The sequence below is a fragment of the Mixophyes fleayi genome, chromosome 4 (genome assembly GCF_038048845.1).
Source record: "Mixophyes fleayi isolate aMixFle1 chromosome 4, aMixFle1.hap1, whole genome shotgun sequence".
Lineage (NCBI taxonomy): Eukaryota > Metazoa > Chordata > Amphibia > Anura > Limnodynastidae > Mixophyes > Mixophyes fleayi.
In genome coordinates, this window is record NC_134405.1 from 144307678 (window position 1) to 144329065 (window position 21388).

Sequence of the window (21388 nt, forward strand, 5' to 3'; positions counted from 1 at the left end):
CGCTGCCTGTTGGAGGAACTCTGACCACATTGGCACTTTAATGCATATATGGTAAGACTGTCCCAAACTATGGAGTTAGTACACGGTGAAACACCAGGAGAATAGTGAAACTGAGTTGGAACACAGAGTAAAGGCAGTGAGTTGTACAGCAGCAACAATAGCTCAGTCAGCAGCGCAGCAATCTCCACACAATCCGAGGTGGGTACATGAATAGTGAATAATTAGAGGCAGGATGCAGCAACAGCAACAAGATGGAGGACCACAGTAAACTGGCAAGGAAGTCAGAGGGTGGAGCTAAAACATGCTGGATCATCAGGAGAATAGTGAAACTGAGCTAGACCACAGGGTTAAGGCAGAGAGCTGTCCAGCAGCAGGAACAGCTCAGTCAGCAGTATCCTCAGGCAGAAGCTTTGATTTCAAATCCAGACAGCACTCCCCTACACTTCATTAGATATTGTTATCTATTTCTGTGAACCCATAGATTGTAAGCTTGCGAGCAGGGCCCTCTTACCTCTCTGTCTGTATGTATTACCCACTATTGTCTTATCAATGTTTGTTCCCAACTGTAAAGCGCTACAGAATTTGCTGGCGCTATATTAATAAATGTTGATGACGATGATGAATACTAGCGTCCAAGAACTTCTCAATAATACAGGAATAATACAGGAAAAAGGGGTATCGTGAATAGGTTTAAGTAAAGAAATGTGGAATAATGGGTGCATTTTCTAAGCTGAAAGCAACTTGGTTAATTTGTGATAGAATCTTAGATCCAGTCTGAAAATTGGGTACAGGTCCACAGTGTCTGTCTGCAGTTGTTTATAATGTTCTTGATCTTCTCTCAAAGTCTCAATTATCCTCTCTTGAGCTTCCTGTAAAATTTTGATTCTTTCAGTCACAGTGAGAATTGGTGTGGAAACTGGGAAATCATAATCATCATCATCATCAACAATTATATAGCGCCAGCAAAATCCGTAGCGCTTTACAATAGGAAACAAACATTAATAAAACAATACTGGGGAATACATACAGACAGAGAGGTAAGAGGGCCCTGCTTGCAAGCTTACAATCTATGGGACAATGGGAGTTTGATTTACACATGCTACATCATAGTGCACATTGGTCCAGCTAGGATGCAAAGGTAAAAGGTATTGAGTGGGCTGAATGATCAGTCACACATCAATGTTGGTCAGAGGGTTGTTGTCATGTGTTATCTGTGTAGAGGGTGGTAATAAGGTAAGCTAGGGAGATTAAGATGGTGGTGGAGGAATATTATAAGCTTGAATGCTTGAAGTTTTGTAGAGGAAAGTCTTATTGTGCGAGGAAATTCCACAAAGTGGGTGCAGCCCGAAAAAAGTAACCGAGAATGGGAGAATGTGATGAAAGTGAAAGAGAGATGCAGATCTTGTGCAGAATGGAGGCGTTGAGTTGGAAGATATTTTGAGGCAAGTGAGAAGATGTATGTCGGTGCAATTCTGTTGATGGCCTTGTATGTTAGTTTTATATTGGATTCGTTGAAAAACAGGCAACCAATATAGAGCCTGACAGAGTGGCTCAGCAGATTAAGAACAGTTTGTAAGGTAAATCAATCTAGCTGCTGCATGCAAAATAGATTGTAGGGGCTCGAGTCTAATTTTGGGAAGACCAGTAAGAAGGGAAATGCAATAGTCGATATGGGAGATGATGAGCGCATGAATTACAGTTTTTGCAGTGTCTTGTGTGAGATATGTAAGTATTCTGGAAATGTTTTTTAGATGTATGCAGCATGATGTAAATATAGGGTTGATGTGGGGAAGAAAGGATAGTTGTGAGTCAAGGATTACACCTAGGCAGTGGGCTTGCAGGGTGGGATTTATGGTCATGTTGCCAACAGAAATAGAAATGTCAGGCAGGAAGCTTCTGTTTTTGGGTGGGAATATTATTAATTGTGTTTTTGAAAGATTGAGTTTGAGTTAGCGAGAGGACATTCAAGATGAAATGGCAGAAAGACAGTCAGTAACATGAGACAACACAGATGGTGAGAGGTCAGGAAAGGATAAATAGATTTGTGCATCATTTGCATAGAGATGATACTGAAATCCAAAGAAGCTTATTAGTTTTCCAAGAGAAGTTGTGTAGATAGAGAATAGCAGAGGACATGGGACTGAGCCTTCTGGTACTTCAACTGATAAAGAAAATGGAGCAATGAACCAGAGAAATTAACACTGAAACAGCGATTAAATGGATAAGATGAGAACCAGGATAGTACAGTGTCCTCAAGACCTAAAGATTGTAGCGTTTGTATGACGAGAGGGTGGTCAACAGTGTCAAATGCAGCAGAGAGATCCAGGAGAATTAGAAGAGAGTAATTGCCTCTAGTTTTTGCTGTGATTAAATCATTGACAATCTTGGTCAGCGCAGTCTCTGCGGAGTGTTGAGATCGAAAGTCTGACTGAAGAGAATCCAGTAGGTTGTTTGCTGTAAAAAAAAGTGTGTGAGGCTAGTGTAGGCAATTCTCTCAAGAAGCTTGGAGAGGCATGGGAGCTGAGGAATCGGATGGTAATTTGTGAGAGAGTTTGGGTCAGAATTTATTTTTTCAGAATAGGAGTAATCACTGCTTGCTTGAATAGTGATGGAAAGATATCAGTAGAGAGAGAGAGATTACAGGTTTTAGTTAGAGCTGGAATGAGCACAGGAGACAGGGATCAACTGATTTATGAGGGTATGGGATCCAAGAGGACAGGAGATAGAGTAGGAAGATAAGTGGAGAGTAGAAACTTCCCCTTCATTTGTAGGATCAAAAGAAGAGAGAGTGTCAGAGGGTGCTACAAAGGAATTGAGCGGATTGCTTGTTGAGGGAGATGATACCATTTCAAGTCTGATCTTATCTATTTTGTCCTTGAAATAGGAAGCAAGATCCTGGGCACTGATGGTAGTCGGAGGGTATGGGGTGGGAGGGTTTAAAAGAGATTTAAATGTGTTAAAACAGCATTTGGGGTTAGAAGCCTGAGCATAGATGAGAGATTGTAAATATGCTTGTTTTGCAGTGTCCACAGGATTTCGATAGGAGTAGTAGATAGCAGTATATGTGAGAAGATCATTAGAGGTACAAGATTTACGCCTGTGATGTTCTGCTTTCCGAGAAAATTTTTGTAGATTTCATGTTACTTTAGTATGCCACATTTGACAACAAAATCTACGTGGAGTATGTAGAGTCGCTGGAGCCACTTGATCAAGGGCAGTTGCTAGGGTTTGGTAAAAATGAGGTACTGCCCTATCAGGGGAGGAGAATGTAGAAATTGGGGAGAGAAGGTGTTGGAGAGGTGGAAAACCATTGAAAATAAACAGAGTTAATATTCCTGCAGATATGAGGCGGCTTGGAAGAGTTTGACAGAGAGGAGGGTAAAGAACACGCATAGAGAATGGGTTAATCCTAACAGTATGAACTTCAAAAGATGTGAACGTGAGTGATGGGAAATTTGGTAGAACTGTGAATGTGCACTGTTGGGAGAGAAGTAGTCCAACACCACCTCCTTGCCTTCCTCCAGGTCTGGGAGTGTGGGTGAAATGGAGACCACCATGTGAAAGGGCTGCAGGTGAGGCAGTGTCTGATTGTGTAAGCCAGGTTTCTGTTATTGCCAGAAAATTGAGGTTGCTTGTTACAAACAGAGCATGCATTCCAAAGGACACATTTATAGGACCTTTAAAGAGATGGGAGAGAGGTGATGCGCTTGAGGTTTGCCAGATTTTAGTAGCGTTCAGATATGTATGTGGGAGAAGTGAGGGAACCTGGAACAGGTGTTATATCACCAGCTAATAGAAACAGGGTGGAAGAAAGATGATTGTAAAATGTGTCCTTTTAGTTCCTGGCGACGGGGTAAGGCTGTTAAAATTATTAACTTTAAATAGGAAAAGTGTATATGAGTGAGTCCATGAGTTCACTAGAGCTAGAGGTGAGTGAAGTATTGAAGGGGCAATGTGGACAGAGTTGTGTGCTGCAGGACGGATGAAGGATGATGAAGTCCTAAAGATAATGCCATGATAATGCCATTAGGAGAGTAAGAAAAATAATTTGGCAAACATTGGGATTTATGAGTAAAGTAACAAAAATTGAGGGAATTAAAAGAATTACCTAGTTGCAGTGTCCTGTGCAATCAGAGAAGTGATGCAGAGTGAGGATGCAGTAGATGTAGTTTATTCCTGAATGTCTGGATAGTATGGAGTAATGATATGGGGAGCCATGTGGGCAGGGGGAGGGTGGAGTGATGAATGGAGAGTAGTAAGGCACAGGTGATGCAGTAGCTGAGTTCTTACAGAGTCATGAGATAGCAGAGTGATTCAAATTCAGTTTTATATCTTTATACTTGTGATAGCAGACAAAGCCTTGAGAAGAAATTCAAGCTCAGCCACTCCCTACCCAAGCTGTAGCATGGGTAGGGAGTGGCTGAGCAAGTACATCAGGCTGATTAAACAGAAGGGATGTTGCAGGAAATAAACTGACAGATAAAACAAGCTTTCATGAGCAGAGCAGTATATAATATCAGAGTTTAAAACAGGCTTCTTGTGGTGTGAAGCTTGTAGCCAGGGAGAGATGGAAACATCAGGAGTTTCAGGTGAATATTGACTGTTGTCCTTGTGTAGTGAATATTAGGCAGAATGTTCTTCTCTTGTTTCCTCCTGTTTAACTCCAGTACAACTCTGAATTATGCTATTTAAATTTTTATACACTTAGAACTATACACACTAGGTATGCAGCCACCACTGACTTGCAACCATTCTACAATGATTATATATGGTTAAACACATGTGATCAGTGTTCTTCAATCAGACCATCAATAAACTCCCCCAACAAACACTAGCAATAAATGTTTTAAACAAACAGTGAAAGGACAGCATACCATTAGAAATAAAAAAAAATCACTTTCTTAATACAGCTCTGACATTGGTTCAAATAAGGAACAAGTAGAGTTCCTGTCTCTAAATTTGAAGAATTTCAGAATGCTTCAAGGAACGTTATGGAGGTATTCTATTTGCTCTTTCAAAAGATAGCATTGGTGGGAAGCCAAGTGCTCTAAAGGTGTCAATCCGCCATATTTCAATAAAGGACCATGTCTTCCTTCCACCTTTACAAGGTAACCCACCAACCTGACATTTTTGTCTTAAGACGATTTTCCAGGACTTCCGTATTACCTTAGTAAGGGAGCTTTTAGATGCAGCAGCAGTTTGCTGTGACTCTTATAGCATGAAAGTCACTGTCCAGTCTCTGTGTTTATAGACATCTGCCCTTATTAATGTAAGAGCTGACTGCACATGACTAGAATCTGATATAGCTTGCAAAATGACAGACGGCAATAGGTCAGAGGAAATATTTGAACCCTCCTGCGCACACTTTTAATTGAGAAAGCCCCATATCTTCCACAGTGTTTTTGTATTTTTCAATGTGGCCTCTGCCAGCATGTGGTCATAGGAAAATACTTCTAGCCTTGCCATTGCTTTCATGTTTTATGCATGTTCCTGCCTCCTTTAGAATTCAGGATCCATTCAGTCAACTTAGGAACCAGCAGGATTTGTACATTTACTTTGTCCACTGCTGGCATAGTTGTACAGAAAAATAGCTCTTACTGCATAATAGGTAAGATAAGTTTCTACAGTGTGTTCGCTTAAAAGCAGGAGCTATCACTATTGGATTTACTCGTAGCCAATGCAGCTGTCAATACCATTTGAGTTTCACATGCTTGGCTCTAGTAGGACTATACTGATTTTACAGCACTTGTTATTTATGTTGCTTAAGAACATGCAATGCACAATATGCATAGAAATGTATATTGCATTTTATTATAATGTATTCTGGAACTGTTTAAGTACAATTTACACATAAACATCAAAGAGATATAGTAACATGTTCCCCAAAATTGTAAGTATGCTGTTAAGTATTGAATAAAACTGTATTGTTTATTTTGTATCCAGGAGGGGGTTGGTGAGATCTGAGCCCCTCACACCTTCTCCTATCTAGTTCAATGTTATATATTGCCTACTAGACATGAAAAGATCAGTAGACAATTATTAAACAAGGACACCTTTCTTGGAAAGTTTGGACTTCCCCCATCCAAAGCAGGGCGCCCCTAAATGTTTATGAGAGAGATTGAGGGATTCCCCTATCTCTTGAATATTCACATCACATTGATTGCGCACATTGAGCCCGTGCTATGATGTCACAGTGTGCTCGCACTTGTTCTGGGGTCACCCACTGCAGCACTACAAGGTAAAAAACAAATCAAGGTGGGCAGTGATCAATGAGATTCCCTGTAACCCATTAACTGCGGGACAGTTTTTAGCTCCATGTAAAGGGCAAGTTCCATGAGCCCTTAGTAGCCAAGTGATTATATTAAATATAGCTGAAAAATATGAATGTACATAATTCTGCCCAACAGGCAAACAATATAATCGCATTGTAAAACATTGAGGGTTTTATTGCAAAATGCAATTTAATAATCTAGATGTCTGTATTTACATAAAGATAGGCTGTTATTGTACATAGATTAAAACCGTATAAAGGACAAAATAAATATAGTAAACAATAAAATAAAATCTACAGCACAACAAAATATTGTAAACTTACTTATCTCATTCCTCTTATTTAGAAACAAAAATACTTATTGTTTGCTGGAAGCTTTATGCAAAAAGTAAGAGTATTCATATACCTGTAAGAGTGGCCGCTGCACAACCAAAATCTTCATGGTATCAGCACTTGCCAATAACTTCAAGGGATCTGACACCTTGGTGACTCCTTCAATTTCCTTGTTGATCTCTGCCAAAACTTGATTTAGGAAGATGTTCTTGATGTACATAGTAAGAAACTCTCGCAAGGAGCACTGTTTAGTTGGTCCAAATCCAATGGCATGCTCAATCTCTTGAATAAATCTGGAGAGAAGACAGATATAATACAAAATGGTGAAAAAACAACATCAGTACCAACCATAATTACTATAATGTTTAATCGTTGTTTCAAATAAACTTACGAATGTATAGGAAATCCCTGCGTCATTAAAACCCATGAAGAAGTGTTTTCTATTAATAAGGAACAACTTGTCTCTACTGCCTCAACAGAAGACTTGATATATGCTGCCTTAAAATCTGATATATATCTGCCTTAAAATTGCTGGAACAGTAACAGTTCCACATGCTTTTTTTCCCTATAATTTCCCTGATCTTTTAATATGGTGCTATTAAACTGCACATATAGGACTTCATTGTTTGGTTGAATTTAGTAATCCATACCGAATGCTTTTGGATTCACTTGGTCATTCAGGCTGTGCCAGCAATGACTATTTGTGCTGCAAATTGAAATCCTGGTGACGTGAGCTGAAAGCTAGGCCAGAGTGGAAAAAGGGGTGCATTCCAAACATCAACATGCAGCATGGATTCCCTTACTAAGCAAGGGGACACAAGCTCAAACACGGAATCTTTAGGTAGAAATAATGAAGCACAGATATTGTAGTCATTTAACTGTTTCATTTAGATAAAATTACTTTTAAGCGTTTATGTAATTTAACCATACAATTGTTAAAAATGGAGTTAGCATTTAACAGATAAAAGTCCTCAGCTGAATGACATTATTTACATAGCATTAGCAGGCATTGCATGAAAAGATGTACTACTATAACCGAATACTCATATTCACTAGTGTAATGCTCTCTTCAATCAGATGTACACACTGCTTCCAAATCTCCAGCTCATCATCTTATATAATGCCAGTGTATCCATACTCTTCATGCTATAATTAAGGTTTCTAAAAGTAGCACCAAATTACATTATGACCAGGTCTTTTGGATACCAGGAGTGTACCACTAGTGACTGTACGGAGTACCAGACTTACAGATATGAGTCTCTGAAAACTTGATTCAAATGTTGGCATGTATGTTAAAGTAGAGGTCAAGAAGATATACAAGGCATGCAAAGATGAGACCCTTGCAATGCCATACTGATGTTCTATACTGAGAAAATTGTGTAAGCCTGGGATTCTTAACCTTTGGGATATCTTGCGAAAAAAAAAGAGACCCTTTGCCATTTAAGATGTTTCCATATGTTAATTTTTGCAAAACGTATGTACTACTAACCACAGTAATAACCAAAATATTTATATTTACCTAACTTCCTCATCAGTTAATTTTTTTCAACTAAATACATTTTGATTAAGAAGTTGACCGTTAAAATACAGATCAAGTGTACAAATAACAAACTTGCATAAAAAGCGATACTTGTAGTCAAAAGCTAATTTAAAAAATATATTATTTGTCACAAGTGAACTATGGGTCACAATTCAAGCCTGCTAAATGTTAAGAACCATTGTTCTAAATATTGCAGCATTGATTCTATATTGTCTGCAAGAAGACAATGATTTATATGCTGTTCTATACATACTCATCTGGCGCTTTGAGGCTCTAACACTTCAATTGGATGCACAGATCTATATTGCATTAATATGGCACATTTATTTGAGAAAGATTCATAGTGTTTACTACAGATATTATAGTATGTATGTATGTATGTATGTATGTATGTATGTATTAGTCATGCGGATGGTTGCTTGCGTTCTTATCATTATTTATGCAACAACACGGATTTGAAGAATGAACAAGTCAATTTTATCATGAGTGCCATTGATTACATACTCCAACATAATTATTTTTGGTACAATGGGAAGTTTTACAATCAAACTTCAGGAACTGCAATGGGGACACGTTTTGCCCCAAGGTATGCCCACTTATTTGTGGCAAAGTGGGAAGATGAATATATATGGGCTAACAACCCATTTGCTTAAAATTTAAAACAATGGTGGAGATATATAGAGGATATATTTTTCTGTTTGGGATGGAAGTAATGAAGAACTTAAACAGTTCCTTGACTACATCAATAGTAATACATTGAATATGGAATTTTTAGCTGAAGTCAGTCCTTATCAGGTTAATTTCCTGGACCTTACTATCTGTATTAAAGATAATATTATTAAAACCAAGAATTATACTAAAAAGGTTGATACTAATAATTTTTTGTTGGCTTCTAGTAACCATCATAGAAGTTGGATTCGTAACATACCATCAGGACAATTCAGAATTTAAAGTAGAAATTATGCAAATAAGGAAATGTTTGAGACACAAAGCAATGAATTGAGACTCAGTTTCCTCGAAAATAAATATGACACAAAAACAGTTGATTTAGCGTTGGAGAATGTTAAACAATTGGAAAGAACAGCCATTCTGTCATATAATAAGAATAAGGACGTACAAGCTGTGCCGGAGGTCTCATTCATAACTCAATTCAACAGTAATACTAAAGCCGTGAAAGAAATTATCCATAAGCACTGGCACATTTTAGAATTGGATGAGGATGTGAAGAAATTCTTGCCTAAAAAAAACTAAAATTATTTATAAAAAAGCCAAGAATCTACTAAATATACTTACAAACAGCTACATCCCACTTTCCATGACAGAAGCAAATATCAACATGTCACATGGGTTTCATTACTGTATGAATTGTAAGGCTTGTAAGTATTATAATTTGACCCAAACTAAAGCTATTACCAAGTTTCATTCTACCTCCAATGGAAAATCATTTAATAATAAACAAGCCATCAGTTGTAATACAGAAGGGGTTATCTATATGCTGGAATGCTCTTGTGGCCTTCAGTATATAGGCAGGACGAAGCGTACCTTGAAGATAAGGATTGCGGAGCATATTTACAAAATTAGGAAAAAAATGGAGACATAGCGTCCTGAATCATTTCATTAATATAATAGGTATACAACATATGAAGAAATTCTGGAGAGGTGGCAATTACCTGGAAACATCTCTTGTATGGAGGCCAAATGGATCTATATGATGAGGACCCTCATGTCATACGGATTAAATAGCGATTTTGATCTAGGTTTCATTTTTAACTATTTAGCCATAATTAATATTTCATACATTCTTATAGGGAATTTTTGGAGCTATTATTTTTATATTTTTTCACTTTTTTATGTATTTTAACGCTTTATTCTTTAATAAAGATTTTATCCAATTAGGAGGAAGGGGGGTCTATTTAATACCCCCATTATCTGCTTACATCATCCTTGACAAAGTCCGTATACTGGATAAAACGCGTTGAAGTTACATTCACACAATCAGCCACCGTACCTTTGCTGTTCAGCTACTTACTTCCGCGTTCCAGATGCGGCAACACGCTATACAGCGAAACACGAGTCTCTATGGAGGATTGTTTATATGAAGATGTCTGAGTGCCGGGATTTATACGATAGGGATAACTAGGGTAAGATTATTCCTTTTTTTCTCACCTTATTGTTTGCAATCTCGAATTTGCTTTCTGTTTCAGAAGACATCACAGAGTCCAATGAGAGAGCTATAACCATCACTGTCTTTATTGTGTCTGTGCCCTTGTCATTTCACTCTTCTCCGTTGCTTACAGTCATTTCATGGTTCTCATTGGGCCATCTTTTATTCCATATTATCTTACAACTTTGTATGTGGTGTAGCATTGTATAGAGAGCGCTTTCCTTTTGTATTTTATTATTTACTTCAAATATGGTCGCAAATCTTCAATAACTCATTAACATACTTTAAGAAAGTTTAGGAATTCCTCACTACTCACTCAGCTTGAAAATATTTAGTATTCGATAGTTATATGATTAATTTAAGCTAAAAACAATCACCAGGAGAAATGCCTACATTTCTCTGGAAGGGGGCAGTAGTGCAGGACTTTCAATAAAGAATATCAGAAAGATATCACAGATGAAAAGCTGATAATCAATAGAATTAAAACAAAATAAATTACATAAACATATTTGAATCAGAACAGTCACTCAATCAATCAGAAGTCTGATTTTAACAATGAGGACTACAATAATCTGTTTGTTTCACAAATTGAACTAAGTGAGCATGTTCATGCCAGTACATACGATTAGGAAAAGATTTTTCAGTACCATTTATACTGTAGGTCAGTATTGTTTAGTAGAAATTAGGGAGTATGATCTGCACTGTACACTTGCCACAAGAGAGATGCTCTTTAAAGTAAATACAACCTAACCACCAAGAAGTGACCCTGTATTGTATTTTAGCCATCAGAACATGAAGTCTATATTGCCTCCATTAATCAGGAAGGAGTCTATGTGACATCAGTAATAAGAGAATGTGGTCTGCAATCTACACTAGCAAAAAAAGAATGGGATAGTTTGTAAATTAGCCACCAGATACTGGCATTTGGTTTGCACATTAGCTTCCAGAGAATTGTAGACTAGCCAAAGAGATTGGGTCTGTATTGGAAACTAGCCAACAGGATGGTTCTGTATTGACTCCCAGTAACCAGAACATTTTGTACAATGTTGGTCACCAGAATGGGCTTTTGCATACTAACCACCATAACTAGCTCTGCAATGTATGCTGATATTTGGAAAAATATTGCCTATTAAAGTAAATTCTTTACTATAAGTAAAAGGTACTTTTATGTCCAAAATAAAAAGTTGTAGAGTGAGAAAAGTGGGACGTAGGTTGTTTGTCAGGGTGTGAAGAGGTCCAAGGTTTCCAAAGGAGGCACCAAATTCAATAGTACCAAGAGTATGATACTTGTATATGCTTTGTTGATAATCTTTTATAGTCAGTTGAGTCTAAATTCAACACAATATTCAACATGCCAGATGGCTTCTTATATGACAAAAACCCAATCAATATACACTATGGGCCTGATTCAAGTCCACACGCAAATTGTGTGTGTAAAAAAAAAAAAAAAAAAGAGAACACATAACTGGAGCGTAGTTTCGACAGTATTCAAATCAAAGTGGATCTTACAATGTATTTGGATTTGAATCTGGGTATAAGTACGCTGTAGCTAAACGTTACCTGCTGTATATATACAGAACAGACTGCAATATAGGAACAAGCATATGTGCAATATAAGGTCACATCAAAACACATTTAAAAAGTTTTATATTATAAAATAAATGAACCACTCTTAACAGTGTAATCATTAATTAAAATATGTATTTTTAAAAAAGTTATATTTTTTTATATTAAATACATAAAGATGTTTTAATGCAAACTGTACATACAATGCGTTTTAAAGTTTATCTTACTTGCATACACATGTTCTGTACTAGCTAGCAGCACGCATATGTGTAGTTTTATAAACAGACTATGCGATGTCAGTCATCACTATCAGTAGGTACTTACACCAGCCCTTGCAGCTAGTGTAAATGGAATGGCTGAAACCAAACATACTTGGAGAAGCTCATGATTTGAAATAGCCACCTCTGTATCCCCTTATTGTAAATTGCCTATGTTAGTCTGCACCATCCCTCCCACTCAAGTCGTTGGCAGTAGTAAGTGTCATTTGCGGTCAGACATGAATTGCCTGCAATTACGTAAGATACGTTTCTGGGCATCTTCAAAGCTATTAAACGCAAGATATGCTACACAAATGGACATAAGAACCAAATATGAATCAGGCCCTATATGTGTACTGCACAACTGACATCTTTATTAATATGACAGCTACATGGCATGTGGAATCACTGTCAATTTTATATTTACAGTATGTGGCCTAATGGTCCAAGACAAAAGAAAAACTTTACCTCACTGCATTTTAACTTTGAAATTTGATCTGATGCTGAGATATTTAGTAAAAATAATATAGCATTTTAGACAGAAATGTTTCAAAATCACACACACACTTATTTTGTACAATTCCATCTCTGAGTTGCCTGTTTGACAGTTATCAGCATTGTATATGAGCCTAAGAATTAAACAGGATATGTTTGGTTACACAAACACAGACCAAAATTGCTGTAAAATATTTTCAAGCTGTTAAAAGACAGCTGGGGTGTGGTGTTATGGGTATTTAGGATAAATTACACCTCCAATGCTTGTCTGCGCATGCTGTGTTAGGGCTGGGAATAGCTCTCCTCCGGTGAGATCCCTGCTGTTTGTGCATGAATGCAGAATTGTACGCTAGATGCACAGCTTCTCGTACTGCTGCCTCAGCACTATGGCTCGCAGCAGCTGCCTTTATTATCCCCATTTACAAGTCTCCCTATGGTCTTTCCTTGCATTAAAGGAAACAAAGTTTTGTAGCTGTGCCACACTGTGAACAGGATAACAGGATAATGTTACAAGACCCTCCAGAAACAGATACAGCATTACAAATCTGCTCTAAACAAGCGTATTACAATAGTCTTTTTGAGTTATTGTAACAGTACATAAACTGATAAAATTAAGAAATGAATGAAACAAAAAAGAAAATGCATTCAACTACTAAAAAAAGCCATTAGGGCCCTAGTGGTAATCAATGAGTCACCTTGCATCCAGCCATCCACACCAACACTTATGTTTTCTCACTGTTTACTTTCTAGATAAGATCATAAAACATGTCTACTTTATTCTGGGGAACTGCTCATGGTGAATAAAAAAAAAAAAGTGTTAAAAGCTACGGTCATAAATTAATCTGTTTGTGGAACTAGAAGTCATTTTCCTATATCTCCATCATTTAGACATCACTCACTGGACAAAAGCTAATGTGGCTTTACAAAGGTTCATAGGAAAATGGTACAGTAACTTATGGCGACCATGCAAATCATGTCCCTTTTGTAATGCAGTTTAAAAAGGGAAAGCAGACATCTGGTTGCTATGGATTACATCACCTTTTCCTGTGCACCAGTTTCACATATTTCCCCAAATGTATACCAGATTTGATGACAGCCTTGGGGGTGAATTAAATTCCCCCCCCGAAGTACCGCCGCGCTAAAACTATTACCGTTATTAATAGTGCGCATAATTACCGTTATTATGGTAGTTCTAACGCCGTCTTTTTGCTCCCTGAGCTGGGCAGCACAGTGGCGTAGTGGTTAGCACATCTGCCTCACAGCACTGGGTTCATGAGTTCAATTCCCAACCATGGCCTTATCTGTGTGGAGTTTGCATGTTCTCCCTGTGTTTGCGTGGGTTTCCTCTGGGTGCTCCGGTTTCTTCCCACACTCCAAAAACATACTGGTAGGTTAATTAGCTGCAATCAAAATTGACCCTAGTCTCTCCCTCTCTGTCTATCTGTGAGTGTGTCTATAGTAGGGAATTTAGACTGTAAGCTCCAATGGGGCAGGGACTGATATGAATGAGTTCTCTGTACAGCGCTGCGGAATTAGTGGCGCTATATAAATAAATGATGATGAGGCGCTGCGAGCAGAAAGCTGGGTCAATATTACCGTAATAACGGCAATATCTATAACGTTGTGGTGCTTCGGGAATTCCCCCCATGGTTTCTGAACTGCTTGCAATGCAGTAGCTCAGCCCAAATACATTTGTCAGCAACTTGGCCACAAGCATGGAGTGTCAATTTGCACAGTCAGTTAGCTGTCAGAAACAATGTGATGATCACTGCATCTACTTCTGGATTGGTTAATGATGCTCTCTCTTGGGGTGATTGGCTGATCACATTTTGCATGCTGCCAGTTTAAGTAAAAACATTTTATTTATTTATTAACCATTATTTATATAGTGCCTACATATTGTGCAGGGCAGTGGTCAAAGTGGGAGTTTAGAAGACAGTATGGAAAATGATAGGTGAATGGAATTTGATATTTTTTTTACAAAACAGCAGTAGGATATTTGGGCGTAAGGTTTACCATTGAATACCAGCCCACTTGGACTACGGACACAGTGCATAGTGCTTTATAGAGAATATTTAATCATTCAAACGAGTCTCTGCCCCAGTGGAGCTTGCAATCTATATTTCTTACCACCGGGACATCATCATCATCATTTATTTATATGGCGCCACTAATTCCACAGCGCTGTGCTCACTCACATCAGTCCCTGCCCCATTGGGGCTTACAGTCTAAATTCCTTAACACACACACACACAGACACACACACACACACAGACAGAGAGACACACACGCACACACAGACTAGGGTCAATTTGTTAGCAGCCAATTAACTTACCAGTATGTTTTTTTTGAGTGTGGGAGGAAACCGGAGCACTCAGAGGAAACCCACGCAAACACGGAGAGAACATACAAACTCGTCACAGATATGGCCATGGTTGGGAATTGAACTCATGACCTCAGTGCTGCAAGGCAGAAGTGCAAACCACTATGCCACCGTGCTCCACAAAGGTTTATTTTGTCAATAGAGAATTAAACTAACAGTATGTATTTGATATAGGTATTTTTTTATACTCCCCGAGAGGCTGCAATTTGGTTGGACCGCCTAGCTGCTGCTGGACGCTGATGCTGGATGAGTACTTTTTTATGTTTCTCCTGATAGTCCTTTGGACATTGCTGATTTGTCATTGATATTATGCATGGTATTTGCTATACATAATGTAATTTCTCTTCTGTGGTACAAAAAAAAAAAAAAAAAATGTATTTCGCTCAGGTGGGGTCTGTGATTTTCAAACTAATATTGAAAGGTCCACTGTAAAAAAAAAATAAAAAAATATGTAATGGGCTGGAGAGCCCATGGCTTTAAGGCCGTTCTTTTCCTCTCTTGTCTCAATTCGCCCCTTTTCCTTCCTTCCTTTTCCTTCCTCTATTTTCTGGTATTTTGCGGGTTGGCGGGTGACCTTTTTTGGTAGTGTGCTGGCCTGCTGAATATCTTAAGGTAATTTTAGTTAGGGTTTAAGGTATACTTAAGTTGGGTGGAGTATACAGGGTGGGGGTATGGGTTTAGTATTAAAGTTATTTAAGTTGTGGGTAGTTTTAATGTTATCGCAAATATATAGACAAGGATTATATGTGCTTATAAGTATGTCAATGTATGCTCTGCAGGGGTGTGGGATGCGGGGTAGTGAGATAAGAGGGACTACTATTATATGTATTCTGGTACATCTGATAAGGAGCTTAAAATTCTCTCCTGGAATGTGCGGGGCCTAAATAATGCTGTGAAACGTTCTCTTGTACTAAGACAAATTAGAAAAAATGATCCTGATATTGTTTGTCTATTGGAGACTCACTTACACGGTGATAGAATACTCGCCCTTAAAAAAGCATGGGTAGGTAGGGCATACCACTCTACGTACACGACTAATTCTCGAGGGGTCTCTATATTGGTACATAAACGTCTCTGCTCCTCCTTGGAAAAAATTAAAGTGGATGCAGGGGGAAGGTTTATACTGATGAAGGCTGTCATTAATTGGGTTCCGGTGATTCTGTTAGCTATATATATACCCCCACCGTATAATGGTGAGGTGTTAAGGAAATGTGGAGAATTCATGGCATTGTTCCCAGATGTTCCAGCCATTTGTATAGGGGATTTTAATAATGTGATAAATGGAGAGGTGGACAGATGGCGAGAGAAAAATGCTGTAGTTGGCAACTCTAAGTTGGCTTTTTCTGCTCTGGTTGAGGAAATGGGGTTAGTAGATGTATGGCGTTTGAGGCACTCAGAAGATGTCCAATTCTCCTGCTTTTCTACATCACATAATGCATTTTCAAGAATTGATCTGGCTCTGCTGTCACACTCTCTGGTACCGCTGGTAAGGAGCGTGGTATATAGGGCTAGGGGAATTTTTGACCACTCGCCCCTCTGCCTATCTATTGATTTTGCAATTGATAGAGGCCAGTCCTTTTGGAAATTAAATCCCTTCTGGCTCTCCTTGATGGGTACAGGAGCGACCTTGGTGACACAGTGGGAAGGCTTCTTTGTAGATAATCTGGTAACAGCAAGGCCCCCTATAGTTTGGGACGCTTTTAAGGCTTTCCTAAAGGGGACATTAATTGCTGGCATAGCTGAAATTAAAAAGTCGTCCAGACAAAAAGAACAGATATTAGAGAAAAAGTGTAAATCCTTAGAAGCACAATACATTGCGGACAAAACTGAGGTTGCAAGGGGAACATGGCAGTTGGCCCAGAGAGAGTGGGTAGAGTATGTATTTGAGAAATCCAAACGTAAATTTCTGTTTTCTAAGCATGTACGATATGCAGAGGACGATAGAAATGGTAGCTTCCTGGCTTATCTGACAAGGGCGGAGAGGGCAGATGCAGCAGTACCGGTTATCTGTGATGACAGTGGGGTTAAGAAGTATCTGATGCCTGATATTGTTGAGGTATTTCATAAATATTACACGAATACATATAAGTCACAGGTCAGATATGACATGGATACGTTACAGCAGTATTTGAATGGTATCTCCCTTCCTGTCCTCTCCGATGATAGTAGGGAGTTTTTGGACTCACCCTTTACTCTTGAAGAGATTGATATAGCTATTATGTCATTCCCTAATGGTAAAGCCCCTGGAGTAGATGGAATCCCAATTGAATTATATAAAAAACACCGGCCCTTTTTTGTGTCTAGGTTGTTGGATACATTCAGCGAGCTGGGTGAGATTGGCTCTCTTTCCCCTTTAATGGCAGAGGCAATAGTGGTGGTGCTGCCTAAGTCAGGGAAAGATTTGTTGTACCCCGAGTCCTACCGCCCAATTTCACTTTTGTCAAATGATGTTAAGATTCTAGCAAAATTACTGGCTTTGAGGTTAAGTAGAGTGGTGCTGGAATTAATTCATCCGGATCAGACGGGATTTATGCCAGGCAAGTCCACGTCTATCAATCTTAGAAGGCTGTATACTCTCCTGCAGGTGCGGTCACCCTCTTCTGAGAGCGAAGTTGTGGTGTCCTTGGACGCAGCCAAGGCGTTTGACTCGGTGAAGTGGCCATACCTGTGGGAGGTATTGTCCCGATTTGGAGTGGGCCCGGAATTTATAAAATGGGTTAAACTTTTGTATTCACATCCAGTGGCGCGGGTCTGTGTCAATGGGCATCTTTCGCAACAATTTCAATTAGAGCGGGTTACTAGACAGGGATGCCCGTTGTCTCCGGCCCTGTTTGCATTAGCAATAGAGCCGCTGGCCTGTAAGATCCGGCATGATAGAGAAATTGTGGGACTTAGATCAGAGCACAGAGAGAATAAGGTGGCATTATATGCAGATGATATGCTGTTGTTCCTTTCAGATCACAACACTACCCTAAAACATTTGCTGCGGGTGGTTGATGGATTTGGGTTTTTTTCCGGCCTAAAAATTAATTGGGATAAATCTAGCGTGTTCCCTCTGGGATGGGAGTGACAATGCCAGAAGGCTTACAGTTAAAATGGGCATCGAAATTCAAATACTTGGGAATATGGATCTCTAATACCCCCGCTGAATATGTAGAACTTAATTTGCGGCCCCAGATCAAATACATTAAAGAAAAAACTCATGTATGGAAGAAGCTCCCACTTTCTGTCTCCGGTAGGATAAATTTAATTAAGATGATGGTGCAGCCAAAGTTTTTATATATACTCCAGCAGTCACCTGTATATATTCCACCCTCCATTTTCCGAAGCATTGATAGCTATTTGATTTCATTGGTTTGGGGAGGGGGAAGGGCTAAGGTCAAGCTCAGCTCGCTGTATAGATCCAGATCTTCTGGTGGATTTGCACTTCCTAACTTGAAATTATATTATTTTGCCTCTTAATTGGTCCACCTTAAGGCATGGGTTTCGGACCCCGATTACCATGAGCTACATTGGGTGTTGGTACACCAATTTAATTCTAATCACACTCCCTTACAGTCACTGCTGGTGGGGCGGCTTGGTATGCGGGCTCCTCCGCTCCTGATTCAGGCAGTTAAGATTTGGACAATCTGTAATAAAATAATGAAACAAACTGACATTGATCCATATACTCCTATCTGGGGGGCAAAGAAATTTGAGAAGTTGAATACAGTGAAGAGGGCCAGGGAGTGGTCTCGGTTGGGTGTGGTGTCGGTAGGTCAGCTTTATGATACAAATGTACCTAAATCCTTCGAACAGTTGGTTGGGGAATTCTCTGTACCCAGAACAATGTTTTATTCTTACCTTCAGTTACGACACGCCCTAAACACACAATTTAAAGGGGAGACTTTGGTGTTTGGGGTGGATCCACTGAGGAAACAATTACAGGCCTTGGGTTATAGAGGTCTGATCTCTCGAATGTATTCATGTCTTCTGTATGAATCCACTGCAGATGATTTGGATGGTTTGAGGAATCAGTGGGAAATAGATATTGGCCCTTTATCAGACAAGGAGTGGGAAATGGTTACAGACAGTACTAAAGGTTATACTTCATCATTAAAATTTCAACAAATACAGGTGTTTATCTTCCACAGGGCCTACTTTACCCCTATTAGATTGGCAAAATTTCGCCCGGATGCTACCCCTAACTGTCCGAAATGCAATTCGATCAATGTTAACTTTTGGCACCGTCTATGGGAGTGTTCATGTATACAAATCTTCTGGTGAAGGATCAGGAGATGTATTCAGGTTACTGGAATTGAAGTGTCTCTTAGTTCACCGGCCACTTGTCTCTTTGGGCTCCGATTGAAGGGGAAAGTTAATAAACTGACAAAAATGTACATTTCACAGTTATTGATGTTGGCTAAGGTCTGTATAGCGAGGCTGTGGTTGGCCCCGATGAGTCCCACGGTTAAAAATTGGAAGGCACTGGTCAATACCACCATAAGGCACGAGAGATTTGTTTATACTAGCAGACAGGCTCTGAAGGAATTTGAGAATATATGGTACAGATGGTTAGAGTCTCCATTCTATCCTATGTCATCTAGTACAGATGCTCTATCTACTTAAATGTATGGCTACCGCAGTTCTTATAATAAGTATCTGAGTCCATGTAATAAACCCTGCATGTGTAACATACTTATGTATAAGCATTTACGATGTATGATCCTGAATGAATATAGCACATTTATTATTATTATGCTTTAATGTAATCTTGTAAATTCCGTCATTTAATTCCGATATGTATGCGATTGTTTTTCTTTTCTTTTTGTTGTTTAGTATGTTTATATCTTAAAAAAATTCAATAAAAATACTGGATTTAAAAAAAACCAAAAAAAAAAAACCAGTATGTATTTGGAGTATGGAAGGAAACCAGAGCATCTGGAGGAAATCCACTTAAACACGAGGGGAATATACAAACGCCACACAGATAGTTCCATGGTCTGAATCAAACCCATGGCCCCACCGCTGTGAGGCAGCAATGCTAATCACTGTGCCCCCGCTTTTAGATGGGGACAATACACTCTGCAACGGTCATGGCAAACAGCAGATATTAAGGATCTACAAGATCAGCAGTCATCTGATGTCATGCCAGACATTTTGCATAGCATACAGTAAAAGCACAATAAGAGTCATAGCTTGACACCAAGATGTTTAGAAGAGTCTGGCTTAAAGCTCACACGTAGACAATCCTAAATATGGCACCACTGAGGCCAATAACAACCGGCCTGAAAGTAATTTACCATCCACAAAATGGTCACTATCTACCTGAGTGAGGATCCTTAAATCAATAACCCTTGTGGTTCTCCCTCAGCCCAACATTAGACCTCTGATCAGGACCCACACCATTACGTTTCAGCCCTTTCCCGACAGCTTGAGTGTAAAGCTGTCTGTCAAAAGAGCCAATCCCATTTATATAAACAGTCTTCAAAAGCAGCACTGTGTAAGGCCTGCCGCATCCCACTTGAGCAAAGCAGCCTTGCGGCCGTCCAAAAATGTAATCAGCTCCAGCATTACCTAATGACTGCAAAGACTGTGACAGCAGACGATGCTTGTGGGTTCTTAGAGGAGGAAGATGAGGAAAAATGCCCTTCAAGATAGCAACATGTGAAAGCCTGAACGTCCTCCTGATGAAGTCTGCAACAGACGAAACAAGGTTGGGTATGGCTTGATGGTCTAATGAATGTTTCAGATTGATCCATTCTGCAGGAGTGAAAAAAGGCTGCAACAACTCCCGTCTGAGAGTGGTAACCCAATATTGTTTTTATTAGTGCAGTGCGCATAAATGCTCTTGTTGTTTTTAATCTGGTACACATTTTTCTATTGAATTGGTTAAATTATTTAATAAAAATGTTTTATTTGCACTAAAAATTGCCCGCTTTCATAATTTTATTGAAGTCTGAAGAAAGGAACAGGCAGAAACAAGGGGAAGCATAGCAGATTGATCTATATGGAGCCCTAAATGCTTTATGGAAAATACATTTTGCATATATTGAGAGATTATTATACCAATAAAAATTCAGTTTGGGGAACCAATAAGTGAGTAACTACAACCAACTTGGCCACTACAAATATACAACCCAAACCAGGCACGGATTAGGAAATATCAGCTCAATACAGGTCAACCTCACTCCTAAATGTAAATGATAAACCACTTATAAGACAGATTGACGATTATATTTCCAGGGTTTATACTTTGTGATCAAACAGGCTTTGTATATGGGAGGAATTCAGTAAGAAATGTAAGAACGTTTTAACGGTCATACAATATGTGGGTCACCCAATAAGTGAGTCTTTGTCAAGGTGACTCACCTTCGTCATCATCATCATTTATTTATAT

The 21388-nt window shown here is 39.0% G+C and overlaps 1 protein-coding gene across 1 annotated transcript in view; it reads right to left on the reverse strand.

The window, feature by feature from the left end:
* Positions 1–21388, reverse strand: part of EXOC4 (exocyst complex component 4) — a 356359-nt gene that overhangs the window by 109740 nt on the left and 225231 nt on the right. The window contains exon 11 of the mRNA XM_075208546.1: positions 6678–6897. Coding sequence (XP_075064647.1) covers positions 6678–6897 — 220 coding nt within the window. The remainder of the gene's footprint in view (positions 1–6677; positions 6898–21388) is intronic.